This window comes from Pleurodeles waltl, chromosome 4_1 (assembly GCF_031143425.1).
Source record: "Pleurodeles waltl isolate 20211129_DDA chromosome 4_1, aPleWal1.hap1.20221129, whole genome shotgun sequence".
Lineage (NCBI taxonomy): Eukaryota > Metazoa > Chordata > Amphibia > Caudata > Salamandridae > Pleurodeles > Pleurodeles waltl.
This window is the reverse complement of record NC_090442.1, coordinates 773,699,985-773,713,765: the sequence shown is the minus strand read 5'-3', so window position 1 is coordinate 773,713,765 and position 13,781 is coordinate 773,699,985. Positions and strand designations below refer to the sequence as shown.

Here is a 13,781-nt window from a genome sequence, read left to right as displayed (position 1 = left end):
CGCGGGGTCTAGTGGGTGTCCAGTAGGGAATATGGATGCAAATGAGGTTGGGAACGCTAAATCGGTTTCAGGTTTTTTTGTAAGGAATCTGGGAGTCTGGGGGAAACCAATGGTAGGCGTATTGGTATTAAGCCACCAAATAGTAAAGTTGCATGTGAGGCACTCAGACCCTCCAAATTTGAGTGGTTGCACCAGTGCATCCCAACCCACCCTTGGGCGCCAACCCGCCCATATCAGTTTTAGGAGAAGACCATGCAGCGTGACGAACTTGTTGGTGTGCGGAATGGGAATATTAAAAAGGTATAACAATTGTGGGAGTATGATCATTTTTATGATAGCGATGTGTCCAGCCATCGAAAGAGGGAGCAGCAGCCCGTAGTCATTTTGGGACATCAGTTTGTCGATGGCAGGACCGTAATTAGGTCTAATCACCTGTTCCTTGTCCCTTTTGAGCATAACATCGAGGTATTTTACTGTACCTGTACACCAAGATAACGGAAACCCACTTTGGAACGAAGTGGTGGAATCAGTGAGCGGAAACAACTCTGGTTTGGACCAGTTAATACATAGGCCCGAAAGTGTCCCAAAGCGGTTGATTTTGCGCAGGAGTGGTGGGAGATTGTCAGTGGTATACCTGACAAAAAGCATAATGTCATCGACATATAATGAAAGGTCGTGAGCCATTGTGGAACTTTATCCCGCAATGCCCACGACTTCCTGAAGGAGGAGGACCAGGGGGTCCACTGCAATTATGAAAAGGGGAATGAGTGGGCATCCCTGTCTGCCTCTCGTAACGTTAAAAGGTCCAGACAGGTAGCCGTTGGCGCAAATGCGAGCTGTGGGTTGGGAGTATGATAATTTAATCCTAGAGGTAAAATGTGATGTTATGCCTAACTGGGCATGAGTGGCATGCAAGAAGAGCCATTCCAAAGAATCAAAAGCCTTCTCTTCGTCTAACGCCACTATGGCGGGCATATCAGGTGAAATATGATTGAGGGCTTAGAAGATGGTACTTGGGTTCAGAGAGGTCGAATGGTGTGGGACAAAGCCAGACTGCACCGGTGAGATGAGTTCCATAAGTAGGGAGAGCTGATTTTCAAGAACCTTGGGGAAAACAAATTCTAAATATAAAAGCAATAAGGAAAGATATAAACTGCAGTTATGAGGGCCTTTGCTGGGTTTGAGAAGGAGGGTGATGACAGCTGCGCGTAACGGGGGCAGAGAGCCCATTGTCAGTGCTGTACTGTACATGGCCAGGAGACTGGTGGGGGGAGGGGGCGCATGGAGGTGTTTAAATTGTTTACAAAAAATGCTGGTGAAACCATCTAGACCAGAGACTTTTGTGCCATCCGGAGTCAATGGCTTGAATAATCTTGTCGCAGGAGATGGGTTTGGCTAAGAATTGCTGGTGGGCCCTAGTGGTCCATACCATTGCCACTTCATAGAGAGAGGTGGTGTCGCATGAGTCTGGTGGTGTATAAATGTGTGTAGTAACATAAAAGATGTAGTTTGTGTGCTGTCTGGTAGTAGCAACTTGACAATGTACGAGGAGCCCCTGTGGGGTTGGAAAAGTCATTCTCCATGCTGCTTGCCCCCTCTATATATTGGTGTGCACGCTCCTATCTTCTTAGAAAAAGGTACTCCGGTTCCGCAAGGTTGCTGTACTCTGCCAATAGGGAGGTGTGCTTTGTGGACAGCGATGTCTCGATGTTGTGGCGTCTTTGTCTGATGCTATCAATTGCATCTCAACTCGCTCCAGGTGGGAACGAAGATTGTGCAAGACGCCCGTGTAGGAAGCTGGCTCTGTATATACTATATCAAAATGAGATATCATGTGCACAGAGTCCGGGGGTTCCTCAGAGGCAGAAAAAGTTCAGGGGGAGGTTAGGAAAGTTAGCACGGTTTCAAGGTAAGTACAAGACTTACAGTTCCAGTCTGCGGGGGTTACGATGTCCACAGGTGTGGGTTCAAGTTAACCCCAACGCCCACCACCAGCAACACAGGGCCGGCTGGGTTCAGAGGTCTAAGTTGAGGTCGATTTAATATAGGCTTCTGTGGAGACTTGGGGACACTCTGAATCAGGCCTGCTTGCAGGTAAGTACCTGCACCTTCGGAGGGCAGATGTGGAGGGGTTTAGACGAGCACTGTGGGGGCCACAGGTCAGCACTAAACACAGACCCTCAGAGGCGCAGGGGTGGCTGGGGTGCAGCCACATCGTAGGGCTCCCAATGCTTTCCTATTGGGGGACCCCAGAGGCTACAAACATGCTGAAGTCTAGGGGGGGGGGTGGGCCTTCCGACGCAGGACTGTACCCCCATGCACCACACATCTTGAAGCTGCCAAGGCTTGTTTGCATCTCCTTCAAGGGATCTTCAGCAGACGTGTAACTCCAGGCCCCAGCACTCCGTCCTGCAAAGCACAGCCTCCTGCGTGGTTCTCCTGCGGCGTGGGATCCTCTTTTGTATTGCTGTGTGGGCTTCTTCTGTGACTCCTGTGTCCCCGTTCAGTGGGGCTCCTGTGGGTGCAGCCTCTGCTCCTGATGTCTCTGGCATCCTGCGACACTGAGGGTCTCTGGTTACTCCCCACTCCTGGGTGGAGTCCTCCTGGGCCTTGCTGATCCCCGACACCACAACTTTTCCACTAACCGCGAGTTTGCCTTTGCCAAGTCTTGTTGGTGGCATTCCAGCACCAACACCCTCCTGCAATCCTAATTCCAGCGTGGGGCATCTGCATCCATCAGGAACTCTTCTCCAGCTCCAAGGCTGCAGTGCTGACCTGTTCTTCATCACAGTCGACCAACTCCTGGACTCAACTGTGACTCTTGGACTTGGCCCCTTCTCTCCACAGGACTTCTTTCGTAAGGAATCCACTGCTGGTTTTCTTGCAGTCTTGTCTGGGTGGCTTCTTTTTCTTCTTTTCCTCCTTTTGGGTGGTTTGGGGAAAATCCCGTGATTTACTCCTGCATTCCTGGTCACTGGGGGATACTGTGTTACAGACCTCTGGTTTTCTAGTACTCCTAGCTCCCCGCTAGACATTTTACTTACCTAGGTTGGGCTTGTGTATTCGCATTCTATTTTTTTAGTATATGGTTTGTGCTTCTCCCTATTGGTTATTGCTATTTGCACTGTTTTCTAACCTTTTTATGCCTGTTTCTGATTACTAATGTATATATTTAGTGTATTACTTACCTCTTGTTAGTGCGTTTTCCTTCCTGTATTCTGTGGTATTGTTCCAAAAATAAAATACCTTTATTTTTGTACAAATTAGTGTTTTCTTTCATGTGTGTAAGTGCTGAATGACTACAGTGGTATTGCTTGAACTTTGCATGTCTCCTGGATAATCCTTGGCTGCTCATTCACAGCTACCTCTAGAGAGCCTGACTTCTAGACACTGCCTGCACTTCAATAAGAGGGGATACCTGGACCTGGTATAAGGTGTAAGTACCTTAGGTACCCACCACACACACCATGCCAGCTTCCTACACCCACTAATTGTGGTTCTTTTTGTAGACCTGTATTCAAGCAGGGCAAAATACAGTCAGCGTCAGATCCCTCTACCTCTTTTAGGCACCACCATTCAACATACTCTTCTAGAGATTTTTTTTAGAGGCACATATAGGGGAAACCATTCAAAAGGTTGAGGCAAGGGCGTCTCCACTCGTGCCACCCCTTCCATGTCAAAGCACTTACTCTTATCACTCTCTCCAGTCATTCAACACCGGTCAGGGGGCCTGCAACAGTTTTTTCCAAATTGGCAAAACACCACAGATAAGTGGGTGTTGGATATTATCCAACATGGTTATTGCCTGGAGCTCATCAACCCGCCTCCAAACACACCACTCTGCAAACACAAACTCTCTGAAGAACACTTATGATTGTTTAATCAGGAAGTGCAAGCTCTCCTTCAGAAAGGAGCCATAAATCTAGTCCGTATTCATCAGAGGGGGACAGGACTATATACACAATAATTCCTTATTCGTATAAAGGACGGTTCACTTTGCAAGATTCTAGATCTCAGACCGTTAAATTACCACATCCCATTTTGAGCCCTTTCATATGGTGGCCCACCAGGAAGTAATACCGCTACTGCAGCAAGGAGATGGTCTGCACTGGATCTAAAAGATGCAGATTTCCACATCACAATACATCCAGCCAACAGAAAATACCTCAGATTCGTAATACAAGGAAGGCATTCTCATTTCAGAGTACTCCCTTTTTGAGTAACAACTGCACCTTATGTCTTCACAAAATGTCTAGCAGTAGTTGCAGCACATATACGCAGACAGAGTATTCGTTTTCCTGTATCTGAACAATTGGCTCATCAAGTCCAGTTCACTCCTGCTGTGCATACAGCATACCCAAACAACACCATCTCCTTCACCAGTTAGGATTTACCATCAACATACAAAAATCCCCTCTTCATCAATCTCCGATGCAGCCAGATCTAGGAGCTGGTCTAATCACACAGTTAGGGTTAGCCTACACAAATGCACTCAGGATTCAGAATATAACAACGTTGCTGCAACAGGCACACCCCAACCAACAGATAACAGTAAGAACAGTTCAGATAATTGGCATCTTGTATTGCCATAGTGCCACGTGCACAACTGTACATGCGTCCGCTGCATTGGTGTGTGGCAAGCCAATGGTCTCACTCACAGTGTCAGCTACAAGATCTAGCGTTGGTAGATGGCCGCATTCATTACTCTCTGAAATGGTGGAATCCGTACAATCTGACAAAAGGGTGGCTGTTTCTAGACCCTGTTCCCCAAGTCACTCTCACAGCTGACGCATCCCTCGCAAGCTAGGGTGCTCACCTACACAACCTATCAATACAAGGACTATAGGACTCCAACCACCAAGCCCTAAACATCAATTACTTGGCACTCCAGGCCATTCATCTAGCACTGAGAGATTTTCTGGTTCACCCCCACGGCAATGTCGTCTTGGTCGGACTGACAACATAGCAGCTATGTTTTATTTGCAGAAACTGGGTGGGGTTTGGGGGCCTACCTATCTCAGGCAATCTGGCATAGGACAATTCGGCATCACATTCACTTGTTAGTGGAACATCTCCTGGGGACAGACAACGGCTATGCTGACCTGCTTAGCAGGATGCGGCAACAGGTCTATGAATGGGAAATTTTTGAAGAGTGAAGACCCACTAAATACAGTACACTCTCAGGGGATCTTCACTCTTCAAAAATTTCCAAGGATTTTCCCCCATAGTGAATGCTTCACTCTGCAACACCTAGGAACCAAAGAGCAAGTGAAGGCCACTTCACTGACTGGCTGCTTGCCAAGGAACCGGACGCCGGAGCCAGACCAAACGTCTCCCGTTGGACCGTGAGGACAAACCCTGCCAGTGTGCCAAGTTTGGTGGCACTGTGCCCTCCAGGGGCCAGACCATGCAATAGCCCTAGGTACTGATTACCTCATGCCTGACACCCAGAAGGACAGTCCATTCTGGACTGAAGAACCAGGAGGACACCCCAGTCGAGGGGCTTCATTAACTACCCGGACCTCCCACCAGAGTGCCCCTGCTGACCTGCAAGCGACCCTCAAAGGTGAAGTTCAGTCCTTTGTGCTACCTCTCTTTGCTGGGTCCAGGGAGCAGCTCAGCAGTCCTCCTGCTTTCTTCCAGTCCAATAGAGACCTGGGAACTGCAGGTCCAGGATGCCTCTATTATGAAATATTTTCATGTGTGGAATGGTAGGACTCTAGCCAACGGGGCAAAGGTTTCCACGAGGCAGCCCTTCCTAATTTTCAACACTTAATGGTGGTTTGGACACCTAACAATCCCAGAATCCCTCTCCACCTGAATCCAAGATGATGCAAGCTTTCTTCCCCTGTTAGGAACCTTGGGCACATCCATGGGTTGACAACTGCTGCAGATACACATGAAATGCTACCAGAGGTTTGACAAAGTGGTCACCTCTCTATTAAAAGTTACTCTAAATCTAATCTCAGCAATGAGTCTGTTTTTAATGTAATGATTAATTTGATACCATGGAGTAATATATTTGGTGATCCCAAATGAAAGTTAGCATTTGGCGCAATGGGGCTACCATCCTTTGCTACAGTGAAAAAGGCAAGTTTGTGTTTTCACTGTCTGGGCATGCTAAACACAAAAGCAACATGCTCTTTTTAGCAGTAAGCACCTTGCCTGGTGAGCTACCAAGACCTTCCCTATGGGTGGTTTATTAGTATTAAAAAGGATATGACCCGGCAAAAGGGTTTACTTTACCTCGTAAATTTGACAGTTTTAAAGCTGCCCAACATGTTTCACCTTGTCACTGTAGCCGTGGCACAATTAAGTGCTGCAGTCCCACTAGTGACATTTAACTCACTAGTCCTGGGGGTACCTCTGGTACCATATACTAGGTACTTATAAGTAAGTTAAATGAGGCAGTAGTGCATTAGCCAATTGTCCATGTACTTTGTGGGTCAAAGCACATGTACTGGGGCCTGGACAGCAGTGCCTAGTGCACTACAAAGATGAGGAAAACACCATGAATCCTAAAACTTGGAGGTGGGGGAGGTTATCATTTAAAAAGAGCCCTTTCCTACACTTAATTCAAGAGGGCGTGCAGCACTTCATATAAACGAAAGTGTCTTCTATTGGTTGTGTCCAGCCTTTTTCTTGAATCTCATATTGTCATAATGTGGAAATATGCTTCAGAAAGGTAGTGCAGAATCTTACGCACTCCACCCCATGAATTCTGAGAGTCCGCTTTAGATTTAAAGTTATTGTTCACTGGACAAGAGTTACACACATCCTCGGACTTGGCATGGTAAGCCCCAATGGGTTGTTGGGGCTTAGTTCCTCGGGGAGAGCGAGGAAATTTGACATTAGACTGTTGAGGTATGTCTTCCTGACACACATCCCATAAGCCCTTAAAAGAAACAATGTACTGGTTTACTGTGCATGGAGCACATCGTTACATACTGACATTTGCCAGTCTTTTTGGGTCAATTTACTGTCATGGCTTGGATCAGGGAAGATGAGCTTCTTTCAGAGCATGTGTAGTGGTACGCTTGTGGTAGGAAGAGGCATAAATATGTTTGCATTATTCTTTGATTTTGCTGGTGAATTGTTAGCAGTGCAGAATTAAAAGGCATTGAAATAAGATTTGAGAAGTGCTGGCAGTTCTCGAAAGTGACATCTTTGTTTACTTTCTCGCCCACTATCTCTTCCTCTACAGAGAGCTGCCCAGACAGTGGTGGAGGAGGCAGCATGTAGAAGAATTCTATCCTACTGTGTATCTAGGTGATGCCAAGCTTGAGGCAATGCTAGTACAACACGGTCTAAAGGTAAGTGAGGCCAATTATATATTTTTTTTGTTTGAATGACTGAGCAGATGTTGCAGTCGCTTCCAAGACTGTATTGAAACTAGACTTGCAACACTGTAGGGGTAAAGCCACCCCAAACCCCTGGCAAGCAGGCATATCCGAGCTTCTAGTTGGATGTACCCCTACCGGGGTGTCCAAGTGGTGGTAACATACTGCAGGCACCATCTAGAGCTCCTGGGCATTTTTGGAGCTGCATCTATATTCAGACCCATAGTATAAAGGCCCTCATTGCAGGCTAGTCCGGGAGCACGATTTGCATATCTTTGTGGTTTGTTTTTACTTGCATGTTTATGACTTTAGCAAATGCTTAGGCTACACTTGATAGTTATATAGGAACTAAATGCCCATTTAAAGTGATTTAAGGTCATACCGTGTGAGTTGAGTTTTGCAGATAAATTCTGTTACTACTGTGAAATTATTCTTGCAAATCGTCAGCTTAACAAAATGGAACGAATCTCCTTTTTTTTTTTTTTTTTTAAAGATACACCACATAATATTCATTTTTACAGAAAAGTGTGGTTTTTATTGCGTTCATGAGAACTAATTGCATACCCCTCCCTGTGCACCAAGTAATGCAATTGTCCCACTCCACTGTTGCGCACCCACTCCCTTTCTCCTATTCCATTTCAATCCTACTTTGTCACAAATTCACCTCCTCTTTTGACTTTACACTCGGAGGGTGGTGTTCTTTTTTTGTCCCCGTCCCACCTCCCCAGCATTCATTGTTGTGGTGCTAGCTCTGCTCAGGCATGTAAAACCATTCCCCCAAAACCTAGTCTCTGCACTCTTTCTTAAAATCCATCATATGTCCCTGTATTTCTTTTCTATTATTAACTTTCCGCTCTACTTTACCCACTTCCTTGTCCTAGTTTTAAACCATAGCTCCTTAACAGTTTCATCACTATTGCGGCTGGCCCCCTGCAGTCCCTCTACCCACATGCATTGAAAAATAGACTGTCAACATTTAAATGAAGACTGAGTTCTAGTTTTTTTTTTTTTTTTACAGATTTTCCTTTTGTATGCCCAGTTTTAAAAAAAAAAATTGACTTTGTTGAGGAGTGTAATAAATTCTTAGATTTATAGGGAAAAAAGGACCTGGAATGTAGTTCAGGGTTTGTTGTGGACTTTTCCAAACTAGCCTTTTCAGCAGATTCTCAGTTTTGATTGGTCATTCATGGTACACTTTCTGTAAGCTGGTATTTTAGAAATTCTTCAAGAACAGGTTGCTCGTTAGACTGTGGGGATAGTAGTCAGAGTGTTTGCATTATGGGCGGAGGACCATGGATTCAGGCTGGCGGTTGAGTGCACCTCGTGGTTGAGATGGTGGAACTCAAGGGCAACTTAGAAATCATTGTGATGGTTGAACAATTAGTGTCTGCAGCTGTATCATTAAGGGTAGCCTGAATACAAACTGAGAAGGACTTTGATCCCTCCCCCTGGTCTTCAGCCTGCTGTCTCCAAGAAGACTCGTAAGAAGGCCGGTCTTGAGATGCCTGCACAATACATAGTTTGGCATAGCTGAAGCCACGTAATTTATATATTTGAAGACAAAGGCCAGAATGTAGGGGCTTGGGAGAGTACAAACTGAGGAGGAGCTGACTTCATTTTTGCAAGCAAAGCATACACAATAGCGTTTTAGTGCATTTTACCTATTTGTTCAACCAGTAATTGTTTTCAGCTTCTAAGGCATGCATTCCAATCCTTAAAGATCACATATTTTAATCTGTTTAATTTGCATCTTAAATGGAAGTTTTAGTAACCAATTTTCTGAGGTTTTTCACTCCTGCATGGAGAAACTAGGAGGATTTGTTATCCGGTAATCCATTTACTTTAATTCCTACTTTGTGGTTGTATTAAAACTCGACACATTTGATCCTGAATTATTTTCCTATTTACTTTAACTTTCTAGGTAGATACTTTTGAATACATAATCTTATTATGTCCCGAAGGTTAGTCTACGTGATCTCAAATACATTTATGTAAAGCATTTTTATTGAGGAATTGAAATTGATAGATAAGAAATATAGGCCAGGGATGGGGGATAGAATAGCAAGGTCGTGAGTCAGAGGAAATGGAGTGAGGTTTGTTGAATATACTGAGAATAGAAGAGGGAAAAAGCTGAGACAAAGAGCATGGGTAAAGGTACATTAAGAAGTAGGGATAGAGAAAGTTTTAAGAAGATAATGGTAGAAGATACAAGGTGAAGTAAGTAGAGAGAAACAGCAAAGATTATTTTTCGGATTGATTGCCACCAACTACCTCAAAATGTGGGGATTAGGGCAATCGCATTAAGGAGCAGATTTTTCCTTTGCTAACGCACATCCTGGATACCAAGTACTACACACATTCTTGGTCTTTGTCCAGATTTTGGTAGGGTTTTTTTCCCAGGTAAAGTCTAGTTAAATCTGGTCCCAATACATCAGTCAGTTTGTAGCGCCACCTTGATCTGATTACAAGGCTAGAGCCGACACAGCACAGAAAATGGAATGGTATGAGCTACAGGAAGTAGCATGAAAATCATGATTCTCTTACTCCTGTCCACAAGGCTAAAACGGTATAAGAGGTGGCCTTAAGCAAAGGGCACAATCAATCAATTGGTATTTGTAGAGTGTGGCTTATCACCCCGAGGGGTATCCAGGTGTTGGGAGGTGATGTTGCGTGCTGGTGGCCTCTCCTCGAAGAGCCAGGTCTTGAGCTTCTTCCTGAAGTTGGGAAGAGAGGGAATGAGTGGCTTGCAGGTGGAGGGGGAGGTAGTTCCAGGCCTTGGTGGTGAGGTAGGAGAAGGACCAGCCTCCTCAGCGGCTTCAACAGACTCGTGAGACATGGGTGACGGGGGCTCCCTGGAGTTCTCTGATGGGTTGGTGGAAAGTCAGGCTTTGGTGATGTAATTCGATCCGATGTTGCGGAGGGCTTTAAATTCGAGGGTCAGGACCTTGGACTTGCATCTCTTTTGCACTGGCAGCCAGTGAAGGCGTCAGATGTGGGGTGATGCAGGAGCAAATAGGAAGATCTAGGATGAGTTTTGCTGCAGAGTTCTGCATATTTTGGAGGTGGTTGAGATGTTAGTGGTGACACAGAATGCGTACTTCTATCATAGACTAGACAAGCCTACAGTGGCAACCCCTCTTTTATTTAACTCTCATATTAAATCCCCAAATGGACACAATTGCCATTTGACGTGTCCCATTCCTCTCCCTCTCCACATGCCTCCTCCTTGCTTTTTATTATCCGCGATGGACATATTGGGTGATCATTTATTGGGGGAGAAGGGGAGCATTAGGCAGTTGCCTTGCCATATGTGTAGGTAAAAAAGCATGCACTCTGCTTTATGGCAGAACTAGACTCTTTCATAGAAAGCCACATGATAAACATACATTAGCAAAGCAGTGTCTACTGTCCTCACGCACAGCCTGAAGTAGTCTACTCTGCTTTACTTTACTGTAATGATTAACATGGGTGATGTGATTATTGATGCTTTCAGATTTCCATGAGCCTGTGGAAAATCGGAGCGCCGGGCTTTTGATTGATAATCCCATGCATAGGGATTCTGTCTAGATTTATGAATTTAAGGAAGCTTCCTTTGATGGACCTCAAGGATTACAAAGAACTTTTTTCTCCCTTTAGGGTCACTTGTGGTGATGGTGTATAAAGCCTCATCTCCTAAACCCACCCATCTACTTTAAACCTTTCAAGGGATTGAATATGGGGGCTAATGAATGTAAAGGTGCAGAAGTATAGGGGCGTATACATCAGGCTCACAAAACTGCTGCACAAGTTACGTTTCAAAGCTTTGTCCTCCGGTCGGAGACCGAATCCAGCTTTTTGAGTACAAAAGTCACATGTAATTTGTACTTGAATATAAAAGCTTGTTGTCTTTCAGATCACACGTGTGTAAATGGTGCTTCACCTAAGCAGTTATCAATGTTAGGTCATTAGGGCATAGCTACGTTATTGTTATGAAAATGTGTGTGACTGGAGTGGTGAGCTGGCAATTTTGGGGAACATATTCAGCAACCGTAGCTTTAGTGGTATGAATTTGTTTTTTGTTTTTGTAACTACCTTTTCTGTCTACATTGGAAGGTTGCCATGTCCTAAACTGTTGGTAACCTGCCAAAAGAACATCCACAGCAATGTCGGTTGACCGTATCAAATGCACCTTTGTCCGGTTTTGGGTTTATAGCTCAAAGCCATTTTGATGCCTGGGCTTGTACGCTCTGGTTTTGTACTGGAGAACACAAAACTACAAATCAAAGTTTGCAGATGCTGCCGATAACTAGATAAAGGTACTGGTGACTATTTTAGGAAAAGTTATATTATCAATCTGATCACTTAACCCACTGCATTGCTGCATAAATTGTCATTTCGAAATACAGCATATAACAATCTTTAACTCTTCTGCAGGATAAAGGGACTCTGAAGCGAGCTACGGATGCACCCCTGCCATTTGCACTTAAGACTGTCCGGGACTATATCCATCAGTACACTGCACCTACTGTGCTGTGGTCGCTTCTCCTCACGACAGCCACAATCGGCCTTCTAAGAGCACTCATGGGTCTGGCATCTTCCAGCAAGCAAAAAAGTCCAAAGCGGCCTGACATTGCAGTGGCACAGAACGTAGGAGACAAAAACCCACAAGCCAGAAAGAAAGAAGAACCTGCAGCAGAAACAGAGGACAAACCAGAACCAAAGCAAAGGCCTGCTGCCGGAGATGGTCTAAAGAATGTCAAGAGGAAGAAAGCAGAAAAAAGTTAGTCTGCACACCTTCAGCCCGGATTCAGGAACCGACGTTACTGCTAGATCAATCACACTCTGGGCTCAATCATTTTTAGCCAATATTTTTTATATTGTAATATATGCATTATGCTGAAAATGAATGCCGCCTTTCTGCCTTTTATTTCTGTCTTCTCCATTGTGGCCATCTTCTGTTGGATATAGTGGATTCTGGCAGAGTTTACGCGATCCGGGCCAAGTCCTAGCATCTCATCAATGGACATGGAGACACTACCTGTGGAAAAACCTATTCTGCAAGGACGCTTCTACGTGCTATAGTCATATGCTTCTGCTAGTCATGGGCCCAGTTTGGCCATTTCTAACTGCATTACTCGGTCCTAAGATTTTCTGTGAGCATTGATCAGTAGGCCAGTATGTACTGTATTCTGTGGTAATCTTTTACATCTAGAACTTGGTTCTTAGAGGCAAGACAACAAATTCCATGCATCCATGTTCATCTTATCACCACCCATGTCAAGTCGGTACTTAAGGGGCTTGAGTCTAATCTGCTGTATTTGTCATCCCTTCCATCCGGACACATTTCTACTCCATGACTCACTGGCTTGGTATGCTTTTTATTATCCCAGCTTGAGCGTTTTGCAGGAAGATGTCACAGCTAAGGCTTCGGAGCCACACAGCACGAGTGACTTTGGATCCCAACAACGTTGTGATGACATTTTATTTCTAGAACCATGTATAGCAGCTAAATGAGCAGTTGTTAAACTCGAAGCCCTTTCCCATCAGACATCTTGAAATAAAGTTGAGGCTGCAGCTGGACTTATGTTGAGCTGGATTTCTGCGTCCTTTTCACGTGACCTTCTGCTGAGACTTCCTGGTCGCTAGAGAAATATTGTTCATGTTTCTCTGATTTAGCGCATATTTGGCACTCTGGTCACTGTGGTGCATTTTCAGAATATTTTTGTGGGAGGGAGATGGAACTTTTGAAACATTTTATGTAGCTTACTGGGAAGTTCCGATTATGTTCAGAAGGTTTGCAGACCAATGTTTGTGGACCTAGACTACACCGCCAGGGTGAAGGAGGGGAAACCACAGTTTGCATGGCCACAAGGGCCACTTTTTAATGTATGCTGCCGATGTGCTTTAGGAGAATTATCTCCGTGTGTTGGGACACGACTTGTTGAAATTGCTTCAGTAGAACATTTCCTATACTTTTTTTCTAAATAAAAACCTCAAACATTTGTTTGTCAAGCTTGATTGAGAAAAGTGACATAGTTGCCTGTGGTTTGAACAACTGTACCTGAAATGTTGTCCAGTTTAGTTCCGTTTGCATACACTAAGGATGTAACACTTTTGAGCTCTCTTTAATTTGCACAAGGTATTAGGAGCCTCTTGGAAATCTCGTCAACAGTCAAAATGAAAAGTACGTTTCTGGCAAAGCCCCTTAAATTCACGCAATGGTATGTTTTATATTGTTATAGGGTTATGGAGAAGGTGCTTAAAAATAACTTATTGCTGATCTGTAGTATCTTACCTGCCCTCATGCTCTGGTTTGTCCTCCTTATCAGAAATCATACAGGTTGAGCGGCGTTCCACACTTGAGAGCATTTGTGCAGGTTACTTTTTTCCATTTTGCTCTCAGAGCGACTCAAAACTATTACCTCCTGCCTGCCGCAATTGCCCGGTTTGTTTAATGCTGTT

General features: G+C 44.8%; 1 protein-coding gene across 2 annotated transcripts in view; it reads left to right on the top strand.

The window, feature by feature from the left end:
* The window catches only part of LMF2 (lipase maturation factor 2), a 75,724-nt gene extending 62,403 nt beyond the window's left edge, over nucleotides 1–13,321 (top strand). For both annotated transcript variants that reach the window (XM_069229445.1, XM_069229444.1), the window contains exons 13-14: nucleotides 7,205–7,313; nucleotides 11,754–13,321. In XM_069229445.1, the coding sequence (XP_069085546.1) occupies nucleotides 7,205–7,313; nucleotides 11,754–12,104 (460 nt within the window). In that variant the 3' untranslated portion in view covers nucleotides 12,105–13,321. The remainder of the gene's footprint in view (nucleotides 1–7,204; nucleotides 7,314–11,753) is intronic.
* The last annotated feature ends 460 nt before the right edge of the window (nucleotides 13,322–13,781 follow it).